This window comes from Kryptolebias marmoratus, linkage group LG13 (assembly GCF_001649575.2).
Source record: "Kryptolebias marmoratus isolate JLee-2015 linkage group LG13, ASM164957v2, whole genome shotgun sequence".
In the NCBI taxonomy this organism is placed as follows: Eukaryota; Metazoa; Chordata; class Actinopteri; order Cyprinodontiformes; family Rivulidae; genus Kryptolebias; species Kryptolebias marmoratus.
Genome location: NC_051442.1, coordinates 5,249,726 through 5,269,883, shown reverse-complemented (window position 1 = coordinate 5,269,883; position 20,158 = coordinate 5,249,726). Strand labels below are relative to the sequence as shown.

At 42.7% G+C, this 20,158-nt stretch overlaps 2 protein-coding genes across 2 annotated transcripts in view; one reads left to right on the top strand and one right to left on the bottom strand.

Annotated features, from left to right (window-relative positions):
• Positions 1-3,695: 3,695 nt before the first annotated feature.
• Positions 3,696-12,272, bottom strand: kctd7 (potassium channel tetramerization domain containing 7). Its single transcript, XM_017419867.3, has 4 exons — positions 11,218-12,272; positions 9,902-10,071; positions 8,010-8,188; positions 3,696-6,793 (listed from the first exon to the last, which is right to left on the bottom strand). Exons 1-4 carry the CDS (start codon positions 11,518-11,520, stop codon positions 6,417-6,419), a joined length of 1,029 nt encoding a protein of 342 aa, XP_017275356.1. The 5' UTR covers positions 11,521-12,272; the 3' UTR covers positions 3,696-6,416.
• Positions 12,273-13,225: 953 nt separating this feature from the next.
• The window catches only part of si:dkey-183i3.6 (LAT2 domain-containing protein), an 11,146-nt gene continuing 4,213 nt past the window's right edge, over positions 13,226-20,158 (top strand). Inside the window, exons 1-5 of the mRNA XM_037979096.1 lie at positions 13,226-13,369; positions 17,817-17,921; positions 19,288-19,330; positions 19,476-19,519; positions 19,604-19,637. Of these exons, the coding sequence (XP_037835024.1) occupies positions 17,819-17,921; positions 19,288-19,330; positions 19,476-19,519; positions 19,604-19,637 (224 nt within the window). The 5' untranslated portion in view covers positions 13,226-13,369; positions 17,817-17,818. The remainder of the gene's footprint in view (positions 13,370-17,816; positions 17,922-19,287; positions 19,331-19,475; positions 19,520-19,603; positions 19,638-20,158) is intronic.

The window sequence follows — 20,158 nt, the reverse complement described above, 5'->3', positions numbered from 1 at the left end:
GGGGGGGGGGGGGGCATTGATACGTAAGTCTCGCCCACACACCCTCCTGACTCGCTAACAGGCTTTGACCCCGTCAATCACAATAAAAAAAACGGAAATAAACGAATTATAAAACGTATATCTGAATGCATGGCAGCGGCGTAAGAGCCACGACAAAATACAACAGCTGGGAAAATAAATAAATAAACAAAAAGAAATTAAGTACACTTATTTATTTATTTACTTTTTATTTAGTCAGGAAAACCCTCCAATCATATACACGGAGGGGGCGGGACTTAAAAAGCCCTTTGTGGCTTCAGCTTCCAACTTCCTGTCCTGTCTCTAGTTTTATTAGTATTTCTCGATGGTAATACTATAGTAAACTGTGACGTTTACCACGCACAACCATAGTGATTCATTATAACTAAACATGTATTTTTACTTAACAATTAACCTAAAACCTGCGCAGGAGCCAGCCTGCAGGGGGCGCTCATGTTCTTCTTTGTTTAGTTAGTACAATATGGCCTCATTTACATGACTTTAAAATGAATATCTTTTGTTTTTACTGTTTGTGAAAAATAGAAAGAATTAAAAAAAAAAAAAACTGAAATGCCCACGCCGTGCCACCAGGTGGCGATAGCGTCCACTTTCACTACGCATCAAAACACAGAGAATCAACTCTTGCTTGGCTCAAGATTTTCACAAAATAACTGAAATTCGTTTTCAGTCTTTGACACTGTTCACAGTCTCCTTTCAGTTAGTCACCATTTCAGCACAAAAAGGAAATTCAGTGGTTAAAAAAAGGGTAAAAACAGCACGAAAATATGTCACACTTTCTCCAAGAATCTGTAAGTCCATTATTACAATTATTTTGGTGATTGTTGTGCTTTTGGCCTCAGAGGAAAGACACAGATTCATAGATTTTTGGTTTATATTGAAAAGCAGAAGTAGTAGCATCATTTTTAAAGGTATACAGCATTTTGATTTTGAAATTTATTAGTTTGTTTCATATTTCATGAGCTGTTTGTAGGCGCGTGTGTCGGTTCTGTCTTCGTTACAGAAGCTGACCACGGACAGATGTTTGTGTCCTCCTTCTAACGAGCTCTCCAGCTGTTCCAACCAATCGCACGTTTGCACAGTTGGGCCTCAAACACCCCCCCTGAGCACGCTCAGGCGGGCGGCGGGCGCACGCAGCATATGGCTCGGCGCCTGCTATTATTGCGTTGGCATGGCAACGACGGCTAAGTAGCGGGCCAGGCTCATTCAACATTCAAACGGCCTGGCTGGCCACGAGCGAGGGGGGAGCTGTGCGCGTGCACACTCCGGGCCAGGCGGCGGGTTGCCAGGTTGTACCTGGACATGGACGGTGTGGTTTCCTGACCCAAATCCTCAAAACCAAAACTTGATTGAAACACCTCAGATGGACGAAATGCACCTGAAGTCACCATAAAATGGCCGACTTGCTTCTTGCCTGTCGGCGCGTTTCTTTTAAAAGCAGCCAAAGAGAGGCTGACGTCTCCTAAATCTTCCACCGATTGGTCGGCCTAGTTGAGGTGACGACAGTCCATCTAAATCCACGATTCTTTAATTTCTCGTTAACGTGAAGACACTAATTTCATGCCGTAGTTCTTGTCGATACAGAAGAGTGTAAGAAGTTTGGTTTACAACCAAAACAGCTCGACGTGATTTCAGCCAGTCCGCTTTATTCGTTTCTTTCTTGGACTTTGGACTCAACATCTCGCAATGAAAGAAACAATTTCATTAGAATTTAAAGAATAAGCGACTATTTCATTGAATCATTTCTTATCTAAACTTATCAGGAAGCTCAGATGTAATGCCTACATTCTGCAAGAATCATGTAATAAAATAGTGGATAATTAAAAGATAATTATAAGATGAAGATTCGTTCCTTTCTGATGTTTAAGTCGATGAACCTGGATCTTGAAGTCTAATCCCAGCATGAGGTGGTAAAATAATTAGACTGAACGGTTTTTTCATTTAGGTCAATAATGACCTCTGACCTTTTCCCTTTAGCTCACGTTGTTTTCTGTTTACCGTTACCCACAATGCAACTTGAAGACCAATAATCGATCAGAGATTCATGGGTGTACCAGCCGAGGTTACCGGAGTTCTTCTTCTTCCTCCTCCTTTTTTTTCTCCCCTCAGATTCATTTAAAGTCTTGTTTTATTCAACCTTCAACGCCCCACCCCCCCTTCATAAAACAGACTTATTAATTAATCTTTGACATGAAAATCATCTCCTCCCGTCTAACTCCAGACCTGGTTACGTAACATGAAGGAGAACGATCGATGAAAAGCTGCGAGGACCTAATCACCGGGGAGGACGTTCGGTTATTTGCCCTCTCAGTCCGTTTGTTTTCAACCTTCCCAGCAGGTTTCGTCTTCACGCTTCAGACGGACTCGTTTCGCTCCGTTTGTTCACCATCTCCTGAGTTCACAGAGCAGAGCTGAACTCCTCCGGGGTCACTCCTGACAAAACCCTTCATTTGTGCTGAATAATTTAAATCTTAAAGCAGGTAGCACCAGTTTAATTTAAGATTTATGGGTACAAAAAGGAGCTTCTTAGAAGAGTTTCATGGGCTCAGCATCAAACACGATCCCACAGAAACCATCTTGTGTCGATGTTCGGGTAAAAAACTATTTTTAGAAGCTGAAGTTTGTAAACAAACTCAAATTCTTTCTCCCTGTAAGGATCACTGACTCTTAATTCACACCTAAAAGAGGCATAAACTGAGCCTTGTGATCGACAATGATAAGTATTTTCCTCATAAAATGGAAACAGGAGTCCCTCAGGGAACCCTTTTCAGTCCCATTCTTTTTAGTCTGGAATTACGGACATTTTAGTCGTGCATCCTGAGGCTGGTTTTCAGAAATACGCTGATGATCTGATTGTTTATGCATCCAATAAAATCTGTGATGCTGCAGCTGAAAAGCTAACCTTCATCTTAGGCCCATCAGTCGTGACGATGACCCATCTACGAAGTCAAAACCTGACAGAAAATGGGCGTGCCTGAAGCTTCCGGGTCGCGGTGGGTTTGTCATCGTGGCGGCGGTGTAATGTGGGTCTGGGACAGCAGCTCAGGAAAATGACAAATACGAAAAAAAAAAAAACATTTAGGCGAGCTCCGAGCGAAACGCCCAGTTGTAGAGCGTGGAGGAGTCGTCACCCAACGGGAAGCTTTGTTTGTTTGTTAAAAATAAATGTTTCTATAAAACCTCCATTAAAAGATAAAAAAACCCCTACAATTATTGACCAATTTTGCTCTTTTCCACGACCCAAAGCTTGCATTTGAGCGTTTAAATGGACTTCCATCTTTCTGTAAACGTTTAAAAAAGAAGATCCGAAGCTGCTTTTCTTCAATAATGTTAAAAAAACAAAACTAATTTTATTAAAACTGTTTTATTCTGAGAGAGGAGCAGAGATTTGGAAACACCACATCCTCAAATTTACTAAAAATATAAAAAGAAAGTTGCTAAATTTTGGATAATTTAGCAACAAATTCGTACTCATGTCCATTTTTACCTCGGCTAAGGAGGTTCTGTTTTCGCTGTTAGAAAGACTGAATAAAAACTATTTAATAACTAAAACTAACTACAGATCTGGGTTCTAAAAATAAAAAGTATTGCAGCTGTCTGTACAGGAACTATCTCTGTTCTCAACATTTTTTCACATACAGAGGGAAAAAAAACACTGGTTACGTTTGAAAAGTTTTAATTTCACTATAAATAAAAATCACATTTTTTGAAAACTTATTTCTAACAAATGAAAGACAAATAAAGACCCGGAGCTTCCTAGAAGCTAAAACAACCAGATAAAGACCTCGTAAACGTTGCAGTAACCAGGAGAGGTGGTGTTTCGGAGGAGCAGCAAAACGAACAAAAAACGGCAACGATAAAAAGGTGCTAGTCTGAGAAGTTCACGTAAAATGAAAATATTTTACTTACAATCACAAGGTGCTTTGTTGTCAAGTACAGCAGGACGAGTAACGACAAAATGCGGAGGGAAAAAAAACAGATTCTCCCTGAAAGTGACAAAAACAAACAAAAAAAATTTCCACCAAAAAAACGGCCGAAGTTCTGCGACAACAAAGACTCCTGCTGATGTTCGGGAAAAACACACACACACATACACACACACAGGTCTGAAAATATACTCTGTCACATTTAATCCCGAAACAGAACCCGTCATAAAATCGACAGGTTTGATTTCAGTTTACTTACGATAAATCCGTCCTGGAAGGATTCTTTCTTCACTTGCTGGCTGAAACTGATCGGGCCGAGCTACAGTTCGGCTGATGGATGAATCAATGAATGAATGAATAAATGAATGTGGTTTTCCAGGACGATTAGCTTAACGAGCTTTTAAATTTGACGGAAGCTGGAAACGAAGCGGACGAACTCAGATGATGAGCGCCAAAAATAAATAAATAAAAAATGAAGCAAACCTGTCAGTTCGGCGTCTGCGTTTGCATAGCTGGCGCCGGGCGGGTCCTTTTTTGTCTCACCGTCCCGGGCCGCGTGCAGACATGTGAACTCATTAACGGTGAGGCGAAGCGGCCGGCCCGGCGCCCCGCGGGCCTCCTCCGGTACCCGTCAGTCACGTTTCAGGGGGGAGATTTCTCTGTGCTCGACAGCCTGAATCTGACTCCAAACACGTTTATTATTTCTGTTTGGAGTTTTCTGAAGGGTCAGATTTAACAAATGCCTTTTTTTAAAGCGTTATGATCATTTGTTTGTCTTCCTACATCTGATAAATCGAGTTTATTGTGAAAAAAATGGACGCCGTCTCCTTTTAAATGGTGAACTTTACATGTTTACGGGAAGATCAACATGATATTTGTGCTCGGCTGTGAATTCTCATCAGGAGCACAAAGGCAGGATCTCACCGGGCTGCGACTCGTTAGGGAACGCCACTCGGGAGGACGTCTCCAACGTGTCTCCAACTCGTCTCGAGCACGGCTGCGACATTAATGGGAATAAATGCGACCAAACCTGGAGCTCCGAACGTCAATGCTCGCCCCGAACGGCGATTTTAAGCAACCAAAACAAGCAGCTTTTTGTGCTCGAACACCTGAGTACGTCTGAGCCACGCCTCCATCGCACGTTGAGGCCACGCCCCCTCCCCGCACGCCTCCGTCACGCACACAGATGATTTCCAGAGCACCGAAGCTACAGTTCCAGGATCTGAACTCCAAGTGAAGCTTTGGTGACGATGTCTGGTGAGAGCTGCATTGTCTGAATAAACCGGCTCCAAATCACACGAAGCTGTCGTTTCTTCACGCCACCACTAGGTGGCAGACACGCACATGATCCCCGCTGAGAAGTGAGTCAGAATGAGCTCAGGCTGAAGAGCTAAAAACATAAAAAAATACTGATTTTCTGGTAAAAACGAGTCTGTGACGACACCGTCTAAGATCCTGGTGAGTAAAACAACAAATAACCTTCCTAATCTACCTTTAAATCAAAGTTTTCTTCAGAAATAATCCTTTGTTTTAAAATCCTTATATATTGTGAAGCTTTTTAAACTTTCCTGGAATTCCCGATGATGTCACTCCGGTATAATAAACATCGACTTTTTCAAGTCGGCGCTGTCAGAAACAGAACTAGCTTGTTGCCAGCTGATAAATCAGCAAATATCAACAAACTACGGCTCGATTTGAAGCTTCTGAGGAAATAAGAACTAATTTTGAAGCACAGGTCACAGATTTCTTTGATTACATCCCAACATTTGTGTACGTTTCCATAAAAACACGAGAAGAACATAATAATAAATACATAATGGAAAATAACCTGTGCTTGACTTTAGAGCCACTGATTGGTCGGAGTTCTTCGGATCAGATCCAGAGAGCGGAAAGTTTCTGGAAGCTTTCCAGACTTTTACCAGAAGCTTCCCGCCCTTTTTTCTGATGGCGGAGGGGGGAGCCGTCGAGGCGGGTGACGGAATAATGTGCGCGGCCAGGAATGCGCACGCCAACCGGTCACGAGCACGCAGAACTCCGCCGCAGCCCGGAGAGGTGCCGCCTTCACTGCGTGCGTTTGTGCGCTGAAATCGTTAGCGGTCGGGCTAAACCGTGAAGAAACGCAACGGAAATAAGACGCGTAACTGAAGGAGCAGCTCGTAAAAAAAAGCCCTCAGGTTTGGAGTAGCCATCGGGGCTCGACTGAACCTCTCTAAGTGAGGGTTCTCCACGGCCACGCCCGGCGGCGACGTGGACGCGTACGAAGCGCCGACTCGGGGTCGTCGCGCCTCTCCTCGGAACGCCAAAACACAAAAGTGAACCGTGTGAAAACAGGAACTTACTTACCTACGAGATTTAAAGGGTCACATTTGAAGATCGGCACAAAACATTGGCAACAATACAAAAGTCAGAGTTCGCTCAGGTCTCGTAACGATGGACCAGCCGCTCGTTTGAGCCTCACCACCACGTGATCTTGAACTCGTAGATGGGCCTCTTGCAGTAGTAGTGGTTGATGAGGTGCTTGTCACAGACGCCGATGCACTGCTGCTCGGCAGCGATGCCACGCTCGGCCAGGTCGCTGACGATGCAGTGCAGCAGGTCATAAACGTCTGCCACCGCCTCCCACGGCCCGAAGGACACGTCCACCTCGCAGTGGTGCTCGAAGAGCTTGGCCTCGCTGTCCGAGCGCTCGAAGCGCAGCGAGTTGAAGAGGGGGCGCTCGTACGGCGTGATGGGCATCTCCTCCTTGTAGACGCAGATCTTCAGCTTGGCGAAGCGGGCCTTCTTCTGCATGGCCCTCAGCTTGGCGATCTCCACGATGCGCTCCAGATTGTCTGAAACGAGTCCAGCGCCATTTAGAAACCAGACATCTGACGGATTTGTTCACAAACTAAAAGTTATAAACGACGCAGGCGGTCCCTGAACTGATAATACCTTTTAGCTCTAAAGCTTCTTGCTGAGAATTAAAACATTTATTGAATCCCATTCTCTCAGTTTTAGATGTTTTTATTGTAAACGATGATCTAGGATCCCCACGGTTGGTTTTATAACGTCCAAAATGACAGAAATACAAAGAAAAGAAATGAAGATGTCTTCAGTTCTCGTTGAAATCTACCTCAGCACTTCGCTGCATTTCAGCTTTCAGCTCCTGTTTTACTGATTTTAGCTCTTTAAAGTCTCTTCTGCTACTTTTAGCTGCTGATCTAACTTTAGATTTTTGAAACTGATTTGATTTTATTTTTAGCTACTATTCTGCTGGTTTAAGCTTTTTGCTACTGTTCTGCTTGTTTTAGCTTTTAGCTCGTGCTTTGCTCATTTTAGCTCATGTTTTGCTCATATTACATCTTATTTAGTTCATTTTGGCTCACATTCTGCCTATTTTAGCTTGTGTTCTAATCATTTTAACTTGTGCTTTGCTCATTTTATTTCATGTCCTGTTCATATCTTGTATTCTTCTGATGTTATCTCACATTCTGCTCATTTTAGCTCATGCTCTGCTCATATTTTATCAAATTTAGCTTATTTTGGCTTGTGTTCTGCTCATATCTTGTAGTGCTGATGCTAGCTCACATTCTGATGGTTTTAGCTTATATTCTGCCCATTTTAGCTCATGTTTTGCTCATTTTAGCTCATATCCTGCTCATATCTTGTATTCTGCTGATGGTAGCTCACATTCTGTTGAGTTTTGCTCATTATGCCCATTTTAGCTCACGTTTGGATTCCTTCGGCTGTGTAATCTCTCCAGTTCCTTGCAGCTGTTTGCTGTTTTTTTCCTCTCTTTAGTCGTTAAAGTTCTCAACACGCTGTAAATTTTAAATGCGCTCCATGAATAAAACAGCTCGACTTCGGCTGCTCTTGGAAGCGCGCGTTCTGCTGCATGTTCCCTCAAATTAAGGCTCAATTATTGATGCTGAAAGCTGCGTCGGAGTGAACGGAGTTAGCAGCGTTTGTTGCTTTTAGCTCAGAGCCTGTTTACCTCCTGGACCTTCTGTTATCCAAGCTACTAACGGATGGAAACGACCCCCCCCCGTCCCCGTCCTCTGACTCTACCTCTGTAGTAGGGCAGCAGATCCAGGAAGGCCTGCCGGACCTTCTCCCCCGTCAGAGGCTGGATGTCCTCCAGGCTGTCCATCAGCGGCCCGATGGCGTAGTACTGTGCCTCCCTGTGGACGGCTCGCACTCGGTCCCGCTGAGGAAGCTCTCCTTCCCGCAGGAAGTTCAGGACGTCCCTTTTTGGACAGAAACATTTGGTGTGAAATCACAAAAAGGACAAGACCTCTGGTTTGATTTACTGATTTCACGCATCGAATTCAGAGGATTTCAAATCGACTGGAGGAAGCTTTAATGAGGCAAAAACCACTTTTTGTTCTGCTGCCCCGAACACAAACTGGCAGTCCTTTCCGCCTCTCGTTCCTCTGACTCGTCTTCGTTTAATCTTTAATCACTCATCTGCTCTTACATAAGTCACGCCGCCTGTCGTCACATCCATATTTAAAGGAGTTCGCGCTTTTTTTTTCCCCCTCAGAGCAGAGAGGCTCCGGGGATCCGGAGGCCGGCCTGATTCGGTCCAGACTGAAGGTTTATTTCGGTGCGCTCGCGGAACCCAGAGGATTCGTTTTCACACCTGACGGTTTCCTCTGAGCGATGGTGGTTTTCACACCTCGGCCGACCGACACACGTTACCAGGCCGTTAAAAATGATTTACTGAAGAAAAGGAAAGAGACGACGTCAGAACGTGGTCAGGAGACAAAAAACACAAAGACCTGATCCTCTTTACAGCATCAAAGCTGCTTCTTCACTACATCTGACATTTTTATTTTTATTTCAGGCTTTATTTATTTAAATCTTGGGCACCAGTCATGTTTCTGACGTAAATAAATGAGCCGCGTGCATCGAGGGGGCGGTATCGTATCATCAGGTTTAATAAAAACAGAGCCAACGAGGCACCTCAGCTCAGAATAAGGCGCACGTAAAAGCGATTTTCTCAAAAACGACAGTGCGCCTTATAATCCGGAGCGCCTTACATATGTAAGAAGTGATGCACCTTATAGATGACAAAAGTTTGAACTTGGACCATTCATTGACTGCAGAAAATACGGTAATAATAATAATAATGAATTCAGATTCAACATGGATGTCATGCTGTGAGGAGCACAGGCGTCTGATTATCTTCCGGTTGAAAATGACAGTTTGTCGTTTCAAGCGCAGAACGGATCCACCTTCAGTTTACTGAGAACGTCAGAACACCGCTGGGTGAAGCAGAACGTAGAACCCTTTCACCCACCGACGTGCAGCTCGGGCTTCAGTTCAGCGCTCTGGGGATAAACCGACCGCACTGGGAAGTTTTGGGATTCCTCTTTTTTTTTTTTTACAAACGGGTGCTTTCATAAACAAAAAGTAGCTTGTTTCCAGCTGATAAATCACCTAATTTCAACAAACTACGGCTCGTTTTGAAGCTTCTGAGAGGAAGGACTTGAAACTAATAACTCAATGTTTAAAATTCCCTCCTTCTGACTCATTTTCCAGCTTTTATTTTATCTGGATACAGACGGATGTTTGGATTTTTCGTGAACCCAAATCAAACTCGGCACTGTTTGTTAGCTGCACCTCGTCCAGGAGCTCCCCGGGTTTATTCGCCGCCTCCACAACACGCGGCGACTCGGACGTGATGAATCTCAGTGTGTCATCGCCGCCGTTAATCCTACCTCTGATAAATCGGCCCTGAATCGATTCATGGATATAATGAGCTGCTTCTCCGACTGGAGGTTTTGTTTTTTTAATAAAAAACAAAAAGTTCCTGTAATTATGTAACCATTTATAAACGTTCTCCTCCCACACACACACATACACACACAACACTCCAACAGATGTTTGGATAAATTTACAAAAGAACATGGCTTACTGTGATCACCTTCTTTAAGGGGTTTCAAAACGAGACTCACGTGAAATACGTTCCGTCCCGATCGATGAAGTAACGCCCCTCGGCGTCCCGTGGGATGCAGTGACGCCCACTGAACATGGCGGCCAACATGGTGTCCTCGTACCGCCGCAGCGTGGACAGACGGGTGGTGAAGTACGTCCCCCCGACGTTCAGAGAGATGACCTCCGGAAACTGGAAGGAATTCAAAACAAAAAAGGAGCAAAATTCATTAAGCTGAACCTGAATCACCCTCAGCTGAACCTGAATCACCCTCAGCTGAACCCGAATCACCCTCAGCTGAACCTGAATCACCCTCAGCTGAACCCGAATCACCCTCAGCTGAACCCGAATCACCCTCAGCTGAACCCGAATCACCCTCAGCTACCACATTTTGTTGGTTAAAGTAGATTTTTTGAGGCGGCCATCTTGAACAGGTTTAACGTACATCTAATTATTAGTTTCTGCAAAGCTGTATTAAAATTATAAGATAAAATAAAGATATTTTGGTAACAGATACAAACAAAATATTATCCCCCGCCCTTATCTTACATCGCACAGCGATGAAACTAAAACTCAACACCTCCCTGAACACACGGCACATCTGGTCAGAGACTGAATCACCTGAGTGAATGATCTGAATCCTCACATGAATCAGGACTCACGTGTCCGAGGTCTCAGTTAATTCAGATCCTACATTTCCTCTGAAGTACTGGTGCTAAATCCGCAAGTTTGAAGAGTCAACGAAAAAAACAGGCGAATCCCCGGAAACACTGCGGATTCAGATGAGTCTGTTCAATGATTCGGTTTAAAGACTCGCTAGAAACGCTGCGGACTCAGACAAGTCATACATACACATTTAACATGAGTTAACGTGTTGGTTAGTGAACATTTGACAAGCTTATCATTTGTAAGCTTGTCTATTTGTGCGTGGAACTGTAAAATAAACATTTCCGAACGTGACAGACTCAAATGAACCGGATCACTTTAGGTGGGTGACTCCGATTAACTCGAGTCCATAAAAAGAACCGAATTTGCCACCTCCACGAGCGGATTAAACTGACAGCCACGTGACCAAACTGCCAGCCAATCACCGCAGAGGCTCAGCGGCTGGACGAATCACAGAGCTCCGTTTCAGGAGCCACACAAACAGCAAAGTTATCTGGAGTAATAATGTGTGTGGGTTAAGTAGCCTACATGCTAATATTAGCAACGAGACGGCCATTTTAAATTCATTATGGTTAATTGTACTTTATCAGTTTTCGTTAATAAATAACTGTCATCTCTGTCTTAGCCTGTGTGTGTAGTAGTAGTAATTTTCCGTGAGGCGGAGCGGCCTACCTCCTGCTCCTGGCTGTTCAGCGAGGACCGGAGCGGCTTGCTTGGGGAAGGGGAGGCCGGCTTCCGGGCGTCTTCCTCCGCAGCAGGGTCCGAGCTCGACATGGCATCGCTCGGCTTGTCCGCTTCCCCGGCGGCCGAGAACACCACCATCACTTTGGGCAGGGGCAGCGTGCGCCGCTCCTGAATGAAGCGCCTCACCCGCGTCGTGGCGGCGGGAATGGGGCTGAAGGAGGAGAGGGGCTGGCGCTCCCTGCCGCCGCAGCCCTCGGAGCCGTTGGAACCGCTCGAGCCATTCTGCTGCATGCACGCGGAATGACAGGCAGAGCCACGGCGCGCTAAACGCTGGCCAGGACAACAACAATAACAACAAAAACAAACAAACAGCGGAGAGGGTGTGGCTCCAGCGGCCCGCCTTTCACAGCAGCTGAAAGCAGCGGGACGACGCCTCCTGCGACCTAAAGCGTTAACGGCATGGAGATGCGCTCAGGAATAAAATTAATTTAACAACAAAAACATTACTCCGAACGTTAGCACACCGAACTGGGCTCACGCGAGTTTTAGAACGTACGTGCTTCGACGTGCGTAGAATAAACTCGCGACGTCATGACGTCACTACTGACAGAACAATAACAGTTATAGTAAAGTCAGATAAGTGCTTCCTTTCTCTCTATTGTTTTCCTGTTTTAAGTTTAAATTATTTAAATATCAAAGTGTTCAGCTTGATTAGAAATCCCTGGATGGGACTTTTAGTCGTGGTAGAGTTTAAAACTTTTGAAACTACTTAATTTTATAAATATTTTACCTCTAGAAATCCATTGTTGTCTTTAAAATCAGCTGATTTGCTGTATTTATTTTTGTGTTCTTATGCTGCTTTTAGCTTTTTAGCTAATGTTCAAGCTTGCTCTCTTGTCTTTTCATTCCCCTTTTAGGCACCGTTTTTACTCATTTTAGCTACAGTTTGGCTAATTTTAGCTTTTAGCTATTGTTTCACTCCCTGTAGCTGCTGTTCTGCTTCTTTAAGCATTTAGCAACCATTATGATCATTTTAACTTTTTATCTACAGTTTAGCTAATTTTAGCATTTATCTATGGTTTTGTTGATTTTAGCTTTTAGCTGCAGTTTTGTAAAATTTAAACCTAACCACGGTTTTGCTAATTTTAGCTAATCTTTTGGTAATTTTAGCTTCTGCTCTGCCGGTTTTCAGTGTTTTTACAGAAAATGCACATTAAGACACAACAGTTAAAGCTCAGGATAATAAAAATAATAAAGATGGCATCTGTAACTTGTTTATCTGACATGTTTATTTTTGTTTTCCTTCGTGGATCGTTAATTTCTAATGACGGATTGTTTTTAATTTTATTTTTATTCAGCTGAACTTTAACCATTAAAAACTGTTTCGTTGTGATTCTGCCTTTTTTTTTTTTTTTTTCCAGCAGAAAATCAACGAACAACGAGCTCGTTGTCTTCAGTAACACGACGTAACAGCAGCTTCGGTCATTTTCTTATTTCGCTGCGCTTCTTCAGCGTCCTCTCTCTACTGTGCCTTCTTTCTTGGAGGTCGTGTTTTCTTCCAACAAATACAGATCATTCCTGATCGCAGTCGTCTGGGCGAGGCCTCCGTCTCTCTCGTCCTTTATGCTCTTTTTTTCGCTCTCCAGCTCCACTTTTATCTCATTTACATGGATTCAGGTAACCCTGTTCTTTACACTCACTTCTTCTCATAAAATAAAGTGTTAAATTATTATAAAGGGGTAATCTGTGTTTCCTTTGTGTGGCTTATGTGGTAACAAAAACAATTAAAATGTTAAAAGGTGACATGAAAGAGAAATAGTGAGTAAACTAGCTTTTTCCTCCCTTTTTTTGACATTTTAAGTCAGTCTTATGCCCGGTATTAACCCGTCTTGGACCGAATGTGTTGAAGCTGATTTGGCTGGTATGAAAAAGCCAACCGTGCGTTGCGTTATGAGCCCAAAATGAAGACACCCCAGCAGAGCACGCTGCTCATTAGTCATATTTTGTGACCACTAAGAACCACACCGGTATTACAGCCGAGCGCTCGACGGATGTGGGGAAGTGTAGAAAGAGGAAGCTGAGCTCTCAGTCTGCTGCTGTTTGAAGGAGGTGAAGAATGAAGGCAGCTGGACCTCTGAAGGTAACACAGCAACACGTCAGATAAGACCTGTTTTAGTTAACGGTTCAGCCGCTGGACCGGCTCGGGTTATTGTTTTATAGAAGGTGGACGCTTTGGTTTGACTCGGACACAGATCTGAAAACGAATCTGACCCTGAAACCACGAGATTCTGAGTCTTTTAGGGGTCGACGAACAAAAGCGTCTATAAAACTGTTATTTACTAATTTGGTTGAATCAAACTCCAGGCAGGGAAGCTTAATTATTCTTCTCAGTTGTAATTCAATTTATTGGATTAGGTAAAATAAATGTTTACAACAAAAAAAAGAGTTACTATCTGCTTCACTGCAAATGGCTACAACCTGTTTGTTACTATAAGTAATACAATGTCGCAGTAAAAGACTAATAATTTAAGTATTTGTAAGTAAAATTACAAAGCAACATTTAGCTGACAGTGTTGTTGTTCAGCTTACAGTTTACTTAAAGTCTAAACCGGAACTGAAGTTTAAAAAGTAACTAAAATACAACCTTAAAGTGGTAAAAAGGACAAAACAAGAAAAACCTCAATTTATCAGAAGTCATTAGAGCAGAAAAGAAAAGTAATAGAGTCCTTGGAGATTAAAGTTTGCTTATAATTTGTAATAAATGCGTGAAAATGGCTCAGGTTTGGTGTAAAGAGTGAAATGTTTGATTATATTTGATAATAAACATCCGAACAATGAAATGAAGCGTATAAATCAGGTCAGTCGATGCAGAAAGGAGAAGCAGAAGCAGAAACGGGTTTTTCAAAACCTCTAATGTTCAAATAAGTGAAATAAAACTTCCTCCTCATTTATGTTCAGTTTTTGTTTTGTTTAATAGGAAATCCTTGAAGCGATGAAGGTTAAAATGTTCCCTTTTTGAGGGAGTTTTAAAGTTTAAACTTAAAAAACCGTCCCGTGAGTCGCGTAAATCTCTGCTTTGTGTCGAAACCTTTAAAAGAATAAAGTATTTCCAAAACAAGAACAAAAGCTGCTGCTTTCAAACACCGCAGAGATTGCAATCGGACTTTATAAGTAAGGAAGTGTCTGACATCGTCGACATATAATTTTAATTAAAATCACTTGTTTAAATAAACAGCCGTCTGTGCGTTCACTGCAGTCTGACTGTGATGGAAAACTTTCCACCCACTGGAAAGAGTCAGTTTCCAGTGGGCAACACAAGACACGAAATATCGCCTCGACCCCGAGGCCTAAAAGCCACAGAGCCACTGTGGAAACTATGAATGTCGTAAAACAACTCGTGTCTCTTTTTAACATTGTTTAAAGTGATGAACAAACAGAAATCTGTCTCCAAATATCAGGTCGGAGGTCAAACGAGTCATAAAACCGTTTTATTTACAGAGGAACTAAAGAGGAACAAACCAGGAACGAATCTTTAATAATTAGGTCATGTTTACTAGTGAGTTACATTCAGGCTAAAAGCTCATTAACTGTTAACTAATCATTAGCAAGTTAACTAAATTAGTTGTAAAGTAAAAGCTGTAAATTCGCCGAAAAACGTGATTTTTAAAATGTTTTTGATTTCATTATTTTATGCTTCTAACATCATTTCTACATCATTAAATAACAATTTGTGGGTTAATGTAACTCAAACTCATCAGGTTTTTGTCAAAAATAAAATTGTTATAAAACAGCAGAAAGTCCTCGCCTTTGTTTACGGCTCGTAAATGTTGGCAACAAAACCGGACTCTGCACATTCGCTCGTTTATCACAAATTATTCTGTAAACTCTTAGCGGTTAATGATGCTTATTATATTTTATCATAGATTATACAAAAGATTCAAATAAAAAACATGAAAAAATGGAATATTTTGACAGCTGTTGTGGTTTTAAAATTAAATTGTGTCGCAAGTTTTTTAAAAATTCCCTTCCCTGTTGTTATATTGTTGTTTATAAAATAGTTTGCTCAGGAAAAATGAAAACTAACAGTTTATTTTATTTTATTTGCTTAAATCTTTATGAGCACAAACTACACTCAAAAGTAGTTTTTACTCACAAAAAGTCACATTTTACACATTTTATTTTATGTTTTGAACTTATTTTGCTCTTGTAATGTTCCATATTACGTAACGGTTCCATGTCAGAACTTTCCAGCCGTTACTGAGAACCTCCTGTGACTTAACGGGTTATTTTATTTTCCGTTTTATTAAGAAAAATGAAAATATAACGAAGCAGAACTGCGTCCCTTCTGTCCAGGCGGGTTTAAGAAGCAGGATCTTCTCTCCAGATGTCAGGAGAGTCTCAGATCCGAGGCTTCGTCTTTGTTCTGATTCCAAACACTTCTCCACGGATTCTTAGAAACTTTTTAAAAAATTTTTTAAATGTGCCGATGCAGCTGCTGTCGATCTGTAAAAATCTAAACAAAGAAATAAAAAAAGCTCACATTTCGAGTGTAAAGAGAACCAAGGTCAAAATAAACGTTAAAGCTGCCACCTGTGACTCAGTGCCATCACCGTGGTAACCAAACACCTGTGTCCCACCGCCATGTTAACGACAGGCAGGCAGAAACAGACTGAAAAGTAAGCCTCAAACAAACAGTGGCTGTGCAAAAACTACAAGTCGGATCTTTAAAATTCTTGAGCTACGAGCGGCGGAAGACCCCGACAGTCACACGTTTGAGTTTTTATTCTTCTACAGCGGTTTATGGAGGGAATACGACGAGTTAAAAAGCTTTACTACTAATTTTGAAGAGGATAATAATGAGCTGAAATATGACAGAAGTCTGGGTGTGAACTCACCGTATTCTGGAGGGATTTAAGAAAAAAACAGTAGTTTTATATTAGTGAGAGACACGCTGGGTGAAAGAAGACAAAAATACCAATGTTTCGATGTATAATTTATATACATATACCAAAAAAGGTTTTGGAAGTAAGATCTGTTTGTTTGCAAACGTTTGGACATTTTTACCTATCAGCTGAACATTCTGCATGAACAAAAAAGTCTCAGAATGTAAACTTTGATTGTGTCAAAACGTTAAAAGATATCAAAGTGCCGGTTCAGACACGTGAAGTTCAACTAGCTGCAACTCGTTTGAACTTCGAACGGCGTTTCCGCTGTGAAGTCTGACTGAGATGTGGAGCTCCGAAGACGGCTGGGTTTTCTTGTCCTATTCACCGAAATCCCGTTGATCTCCACAGTTTTGTTGCTGAACGGGAAGATTCATTTATTAAGAGCCACTTTTTTATTTTTTTGGGAGGGGGGGGACGTTGTAAAATGAAAAATAAAATGAATCATTAACTGTCGTTTTGCTCAGGTAGACCCGGCGCGACCACATTGAGAGCAGGGCGCTGATTTTCAGCGTTGCCATGGAAACGTGTGGACAAAAACTCGGATTATCCGTAAAGATTTTTAATGTGTTCACTCTGCGGGGTGAATATGCGTGCAGTTTCCCTCCTTCTACAGATTTAGGCCTATTTTCTGCGTCTTCTAATCAGTTTCTGCAATTTCTAATCAAATTAGAAATCCAGAAAGCTGCGTGTCTGTCGTGTTTGTTTTATTTTACGGAGCTGAAATTAAAAATACTCTTGTTCGTGTTGTTTAGGAGGTGTTTTTAATTGCTTGTATTATTAGACCAGACTGTTTTCAACCAGATACTTTCAACCGCGTGAGGGAGGAAAACGGGCGGCAGCTTTGTGCAGAAAAAGCAACAAAGCAGATATTAGGCGACATATTAAGCTAGCCGGCGAGGTTAGCTTCTGTTTCAGCAGCAGGGCCGGGCGTTCACACAGAAGATTAAACCGCGACGTGATGAAAATGCAGGCTTGTTTCAAATGTTTTGCTTGATTTAGAAGTGGAAATATATAGAACATGTGACGTGTCTTTTTTGCAGAATTGCTGCTCTCCAGAAGCAAATCATTGAAGCTAGCAGCAGAGAAATAAAACATTAAACGGTCAAGTTGTATTGCTTCAACCTATAGTTTCCTCAAATGATTTATTAGGGGGGAAATCTGTGTTTTCCAAAAACTGGGGTTGGGGTCCGGACCCCCGCTGACCCCCCTGGGATCTACGCCCCTGCTTCTAGTAGAAATGTGGGGTTAAGGTGCAGATGTTTTCTTGTTATCGTGTCTCTTCTTGAGAAACGAAGCTGAGATGTTGAGGTTAGAGACAGAGAGATTGTGTTTTGACCCCGCCTTGAACGCCGCGGACACGAGACCCCTCCCCCTTTGGCCCCTCAGCCGCTTGTGGGAATCCGAAGGGCCTCTTTTAAAGTCCGTGCTCTGAAACCCGGAGGTGCAACACCATTTTCGTGGGTGCGAGTCCCACGACGACAGCGGCGTGTTTCGGTTTTGCTTGAGCCGACCACATCCTGTGGTGCTCCGCCGAGCTCGCAGGAAAGCACGCCACCAGCCCCGAGAAGCTGTTGACCAGTACAGGTGTGTCGTAAAAAACGAAATAGTTTCATCTTTTCTGTCGTTTGTGTGCATTTGCAGGTATGACAGGAGACTCCGGTCCGCTGGCTGCAGTCCTGGCTGTCGTGTCAGTCATGTCGCTGAGTCTTCTGTCGCTTCTGTGTCTGCGATGCAGGAAAAAGTCCAGTAAGTGCTTCTGTGTCCAAGCTGTACACATAAACAAGTTAAACCTGAGGGTTTACCTTAAGTTTGGCTCTTTAAGAGGCAAAACATCCAGAACATGAAGTTAGAATAAGGTCAGAGCTCCAAACCTAAGTTCTTACATTAAATATGTCTTATTGGCAAAGTAGGGGCACCATTTCTGTCAGCATTTCAGAGTAAATGATCTGTTTGACCTGGAGTTTTGCTACTTTAGCTCTCTTTGGGTGAGGCAGATAGGTCCACATCAGTGATGTGCTTCGAGCTTTCTGTGCTGCGAAACCAGAGATAAAGCAGCGGAAACCTGCAGAATTCAGCCACATGTGGGTCACACTGAACCGGCTGCTGCGCTGAAGAGAGGAAAAAGGCAGATGTGGGAGTGGGGCTGATGCAATCAAAGCAGCACAGAGCCTCTGGTTTCGGACAGCGTCTCGTCTTTTTTTACAGGGCTGTGAACGAGAAATCAGAAAGCTGGGCCTTCGGACTTAAAGGGGAAACTTAATAGAATATAAAAATAATGAGTTTTCACGTTTTTCCTTTAGTTAAACGCCATCATGAAACGCTCCAGCGGCTCATTTCACTGATTTTAAAACATTTGGGACTTGTTTTTAGAGTTTCTGGGTTGAAATGCTGAAGGGGTCTGACTGTGCGGGCAGTGTTACCTCCTTGGTTAGTGACATCGTCCAGCTGTGGCGGACTGCTGAGGAAGTCACTGTTGTGTTGTTTATCAGAGAAAATGGAAGCAGAAGTGAGTTTTGTTAACAAGTGCACAGATTTCTAAATCCCCTTTTTTAAAACTTTGGTCTGAAATGACGGGTGGCGGTTTAGACAGCAATGGGTGGTGGTCCGGACTGAGATGGGCGTCAAATGGCGGTCCGGACAGTGACAGGTGGTTCGGACAGCAGCAGGTGATTTAGACGGCAGCAGGTGGTTTAGACAGCAGCAGGTAGTTTAGACAGCAGCAGGTGGTTCAGACAGCAGCAGGTGCTTCAGACAGCAGCAGGTGGTTTAGACAGCAGCAGGTGGTTTAGACAGCAGCAGGTGGTTCGGACAGCAGCAGGTGGTTCAGACAGCAGCAGGTGGTTCGGACAGCAGCAGGTGGTTCAGACAGCAGCAGGTGGTTCGGACAGCAGCAGGTGGTTCAGACAGCAGCAGGAGGTTCGGACAGCAGCATCTCACCTCTGACTGATCACTTTTTCGGACTTTCTTTTGATTCCCGTTAGCTCCAAAACGCTTTCAACCCGCTAACAGACTGCAGCATGTTTTAGATTTAATGATGCAACATTAATAAAACTCACTCACAGCCAGGTGAGGATGACAAATCAATCTAAACTATAAATTTGTTTTTCTGCAGCGATCATGCAGGTGGAGTCTCAAATATACGACCAACAGATATTGTGAGTCTTAATATTTGTCCCAAACTTTTAAGCCAAGTCATATTCAGCGACATTTATTATTATTATTATTATTCTCTAAAAGGCCTAAAGTGTCTGTTAGCCTCTTCTAAACGAAGGTTTTGACAGTCTAATTTTCCGTCTGCAGTCAGCGCGGGGGGAGTAAATTTGCAGTGATGCGATCAAAAACAGGTAAATTTAACCTGAAAATGTGTTTTTTTATTATTCTTGTAAGTTTTGTTTGCTCTGTTTTTAATCTATCGTTGTGTTTTTCAGTCACCAGAAGCTACCAGACGCCTTCAGGCGCAGCGTAAGGAAAAACTTCAGCGGGATGAAGGGACGGTTCGATCGGTTCTGATAAAAGTCCAGATCTGTTTGGTTCTGGTTCCACTCAAACGCTGATTCAGCTTCAGCTGTTTCCTGGTTTGCTTTTCTTTCCTCTTTCGTTTTTTTGGCAATCCAACTTCTTCTCCACACATTGTGTCTTTTCAGCCATTTTTGGTTTTAATACAAAATATTTAATTATTATTTACAAATATTTTCCCCACAGAAACACACAGAGATCTCTTTGGTTCCTTTTTTTACTTCTTATGCTATTTTTAGCTTTTAGCAACTGTTCAACTTTTAGCTTCAAGCTAGCCTTTTTCTTCTTTAGCGAGCCTTTTGTTGCTTTTAGCTAACCTTTTGCTACTTTAGTCCTTAGCTAACCTTTTGCTACTTTAGTCCTTAGCTAACCTTTTGCTACTTTAGCCCTTAGCTAACCTTTCGCTACTTTAGTCCTTAGCTTACCTTTTGCTACTTTAGTCCTTAGCTAACCTTTTGCTACTTTAG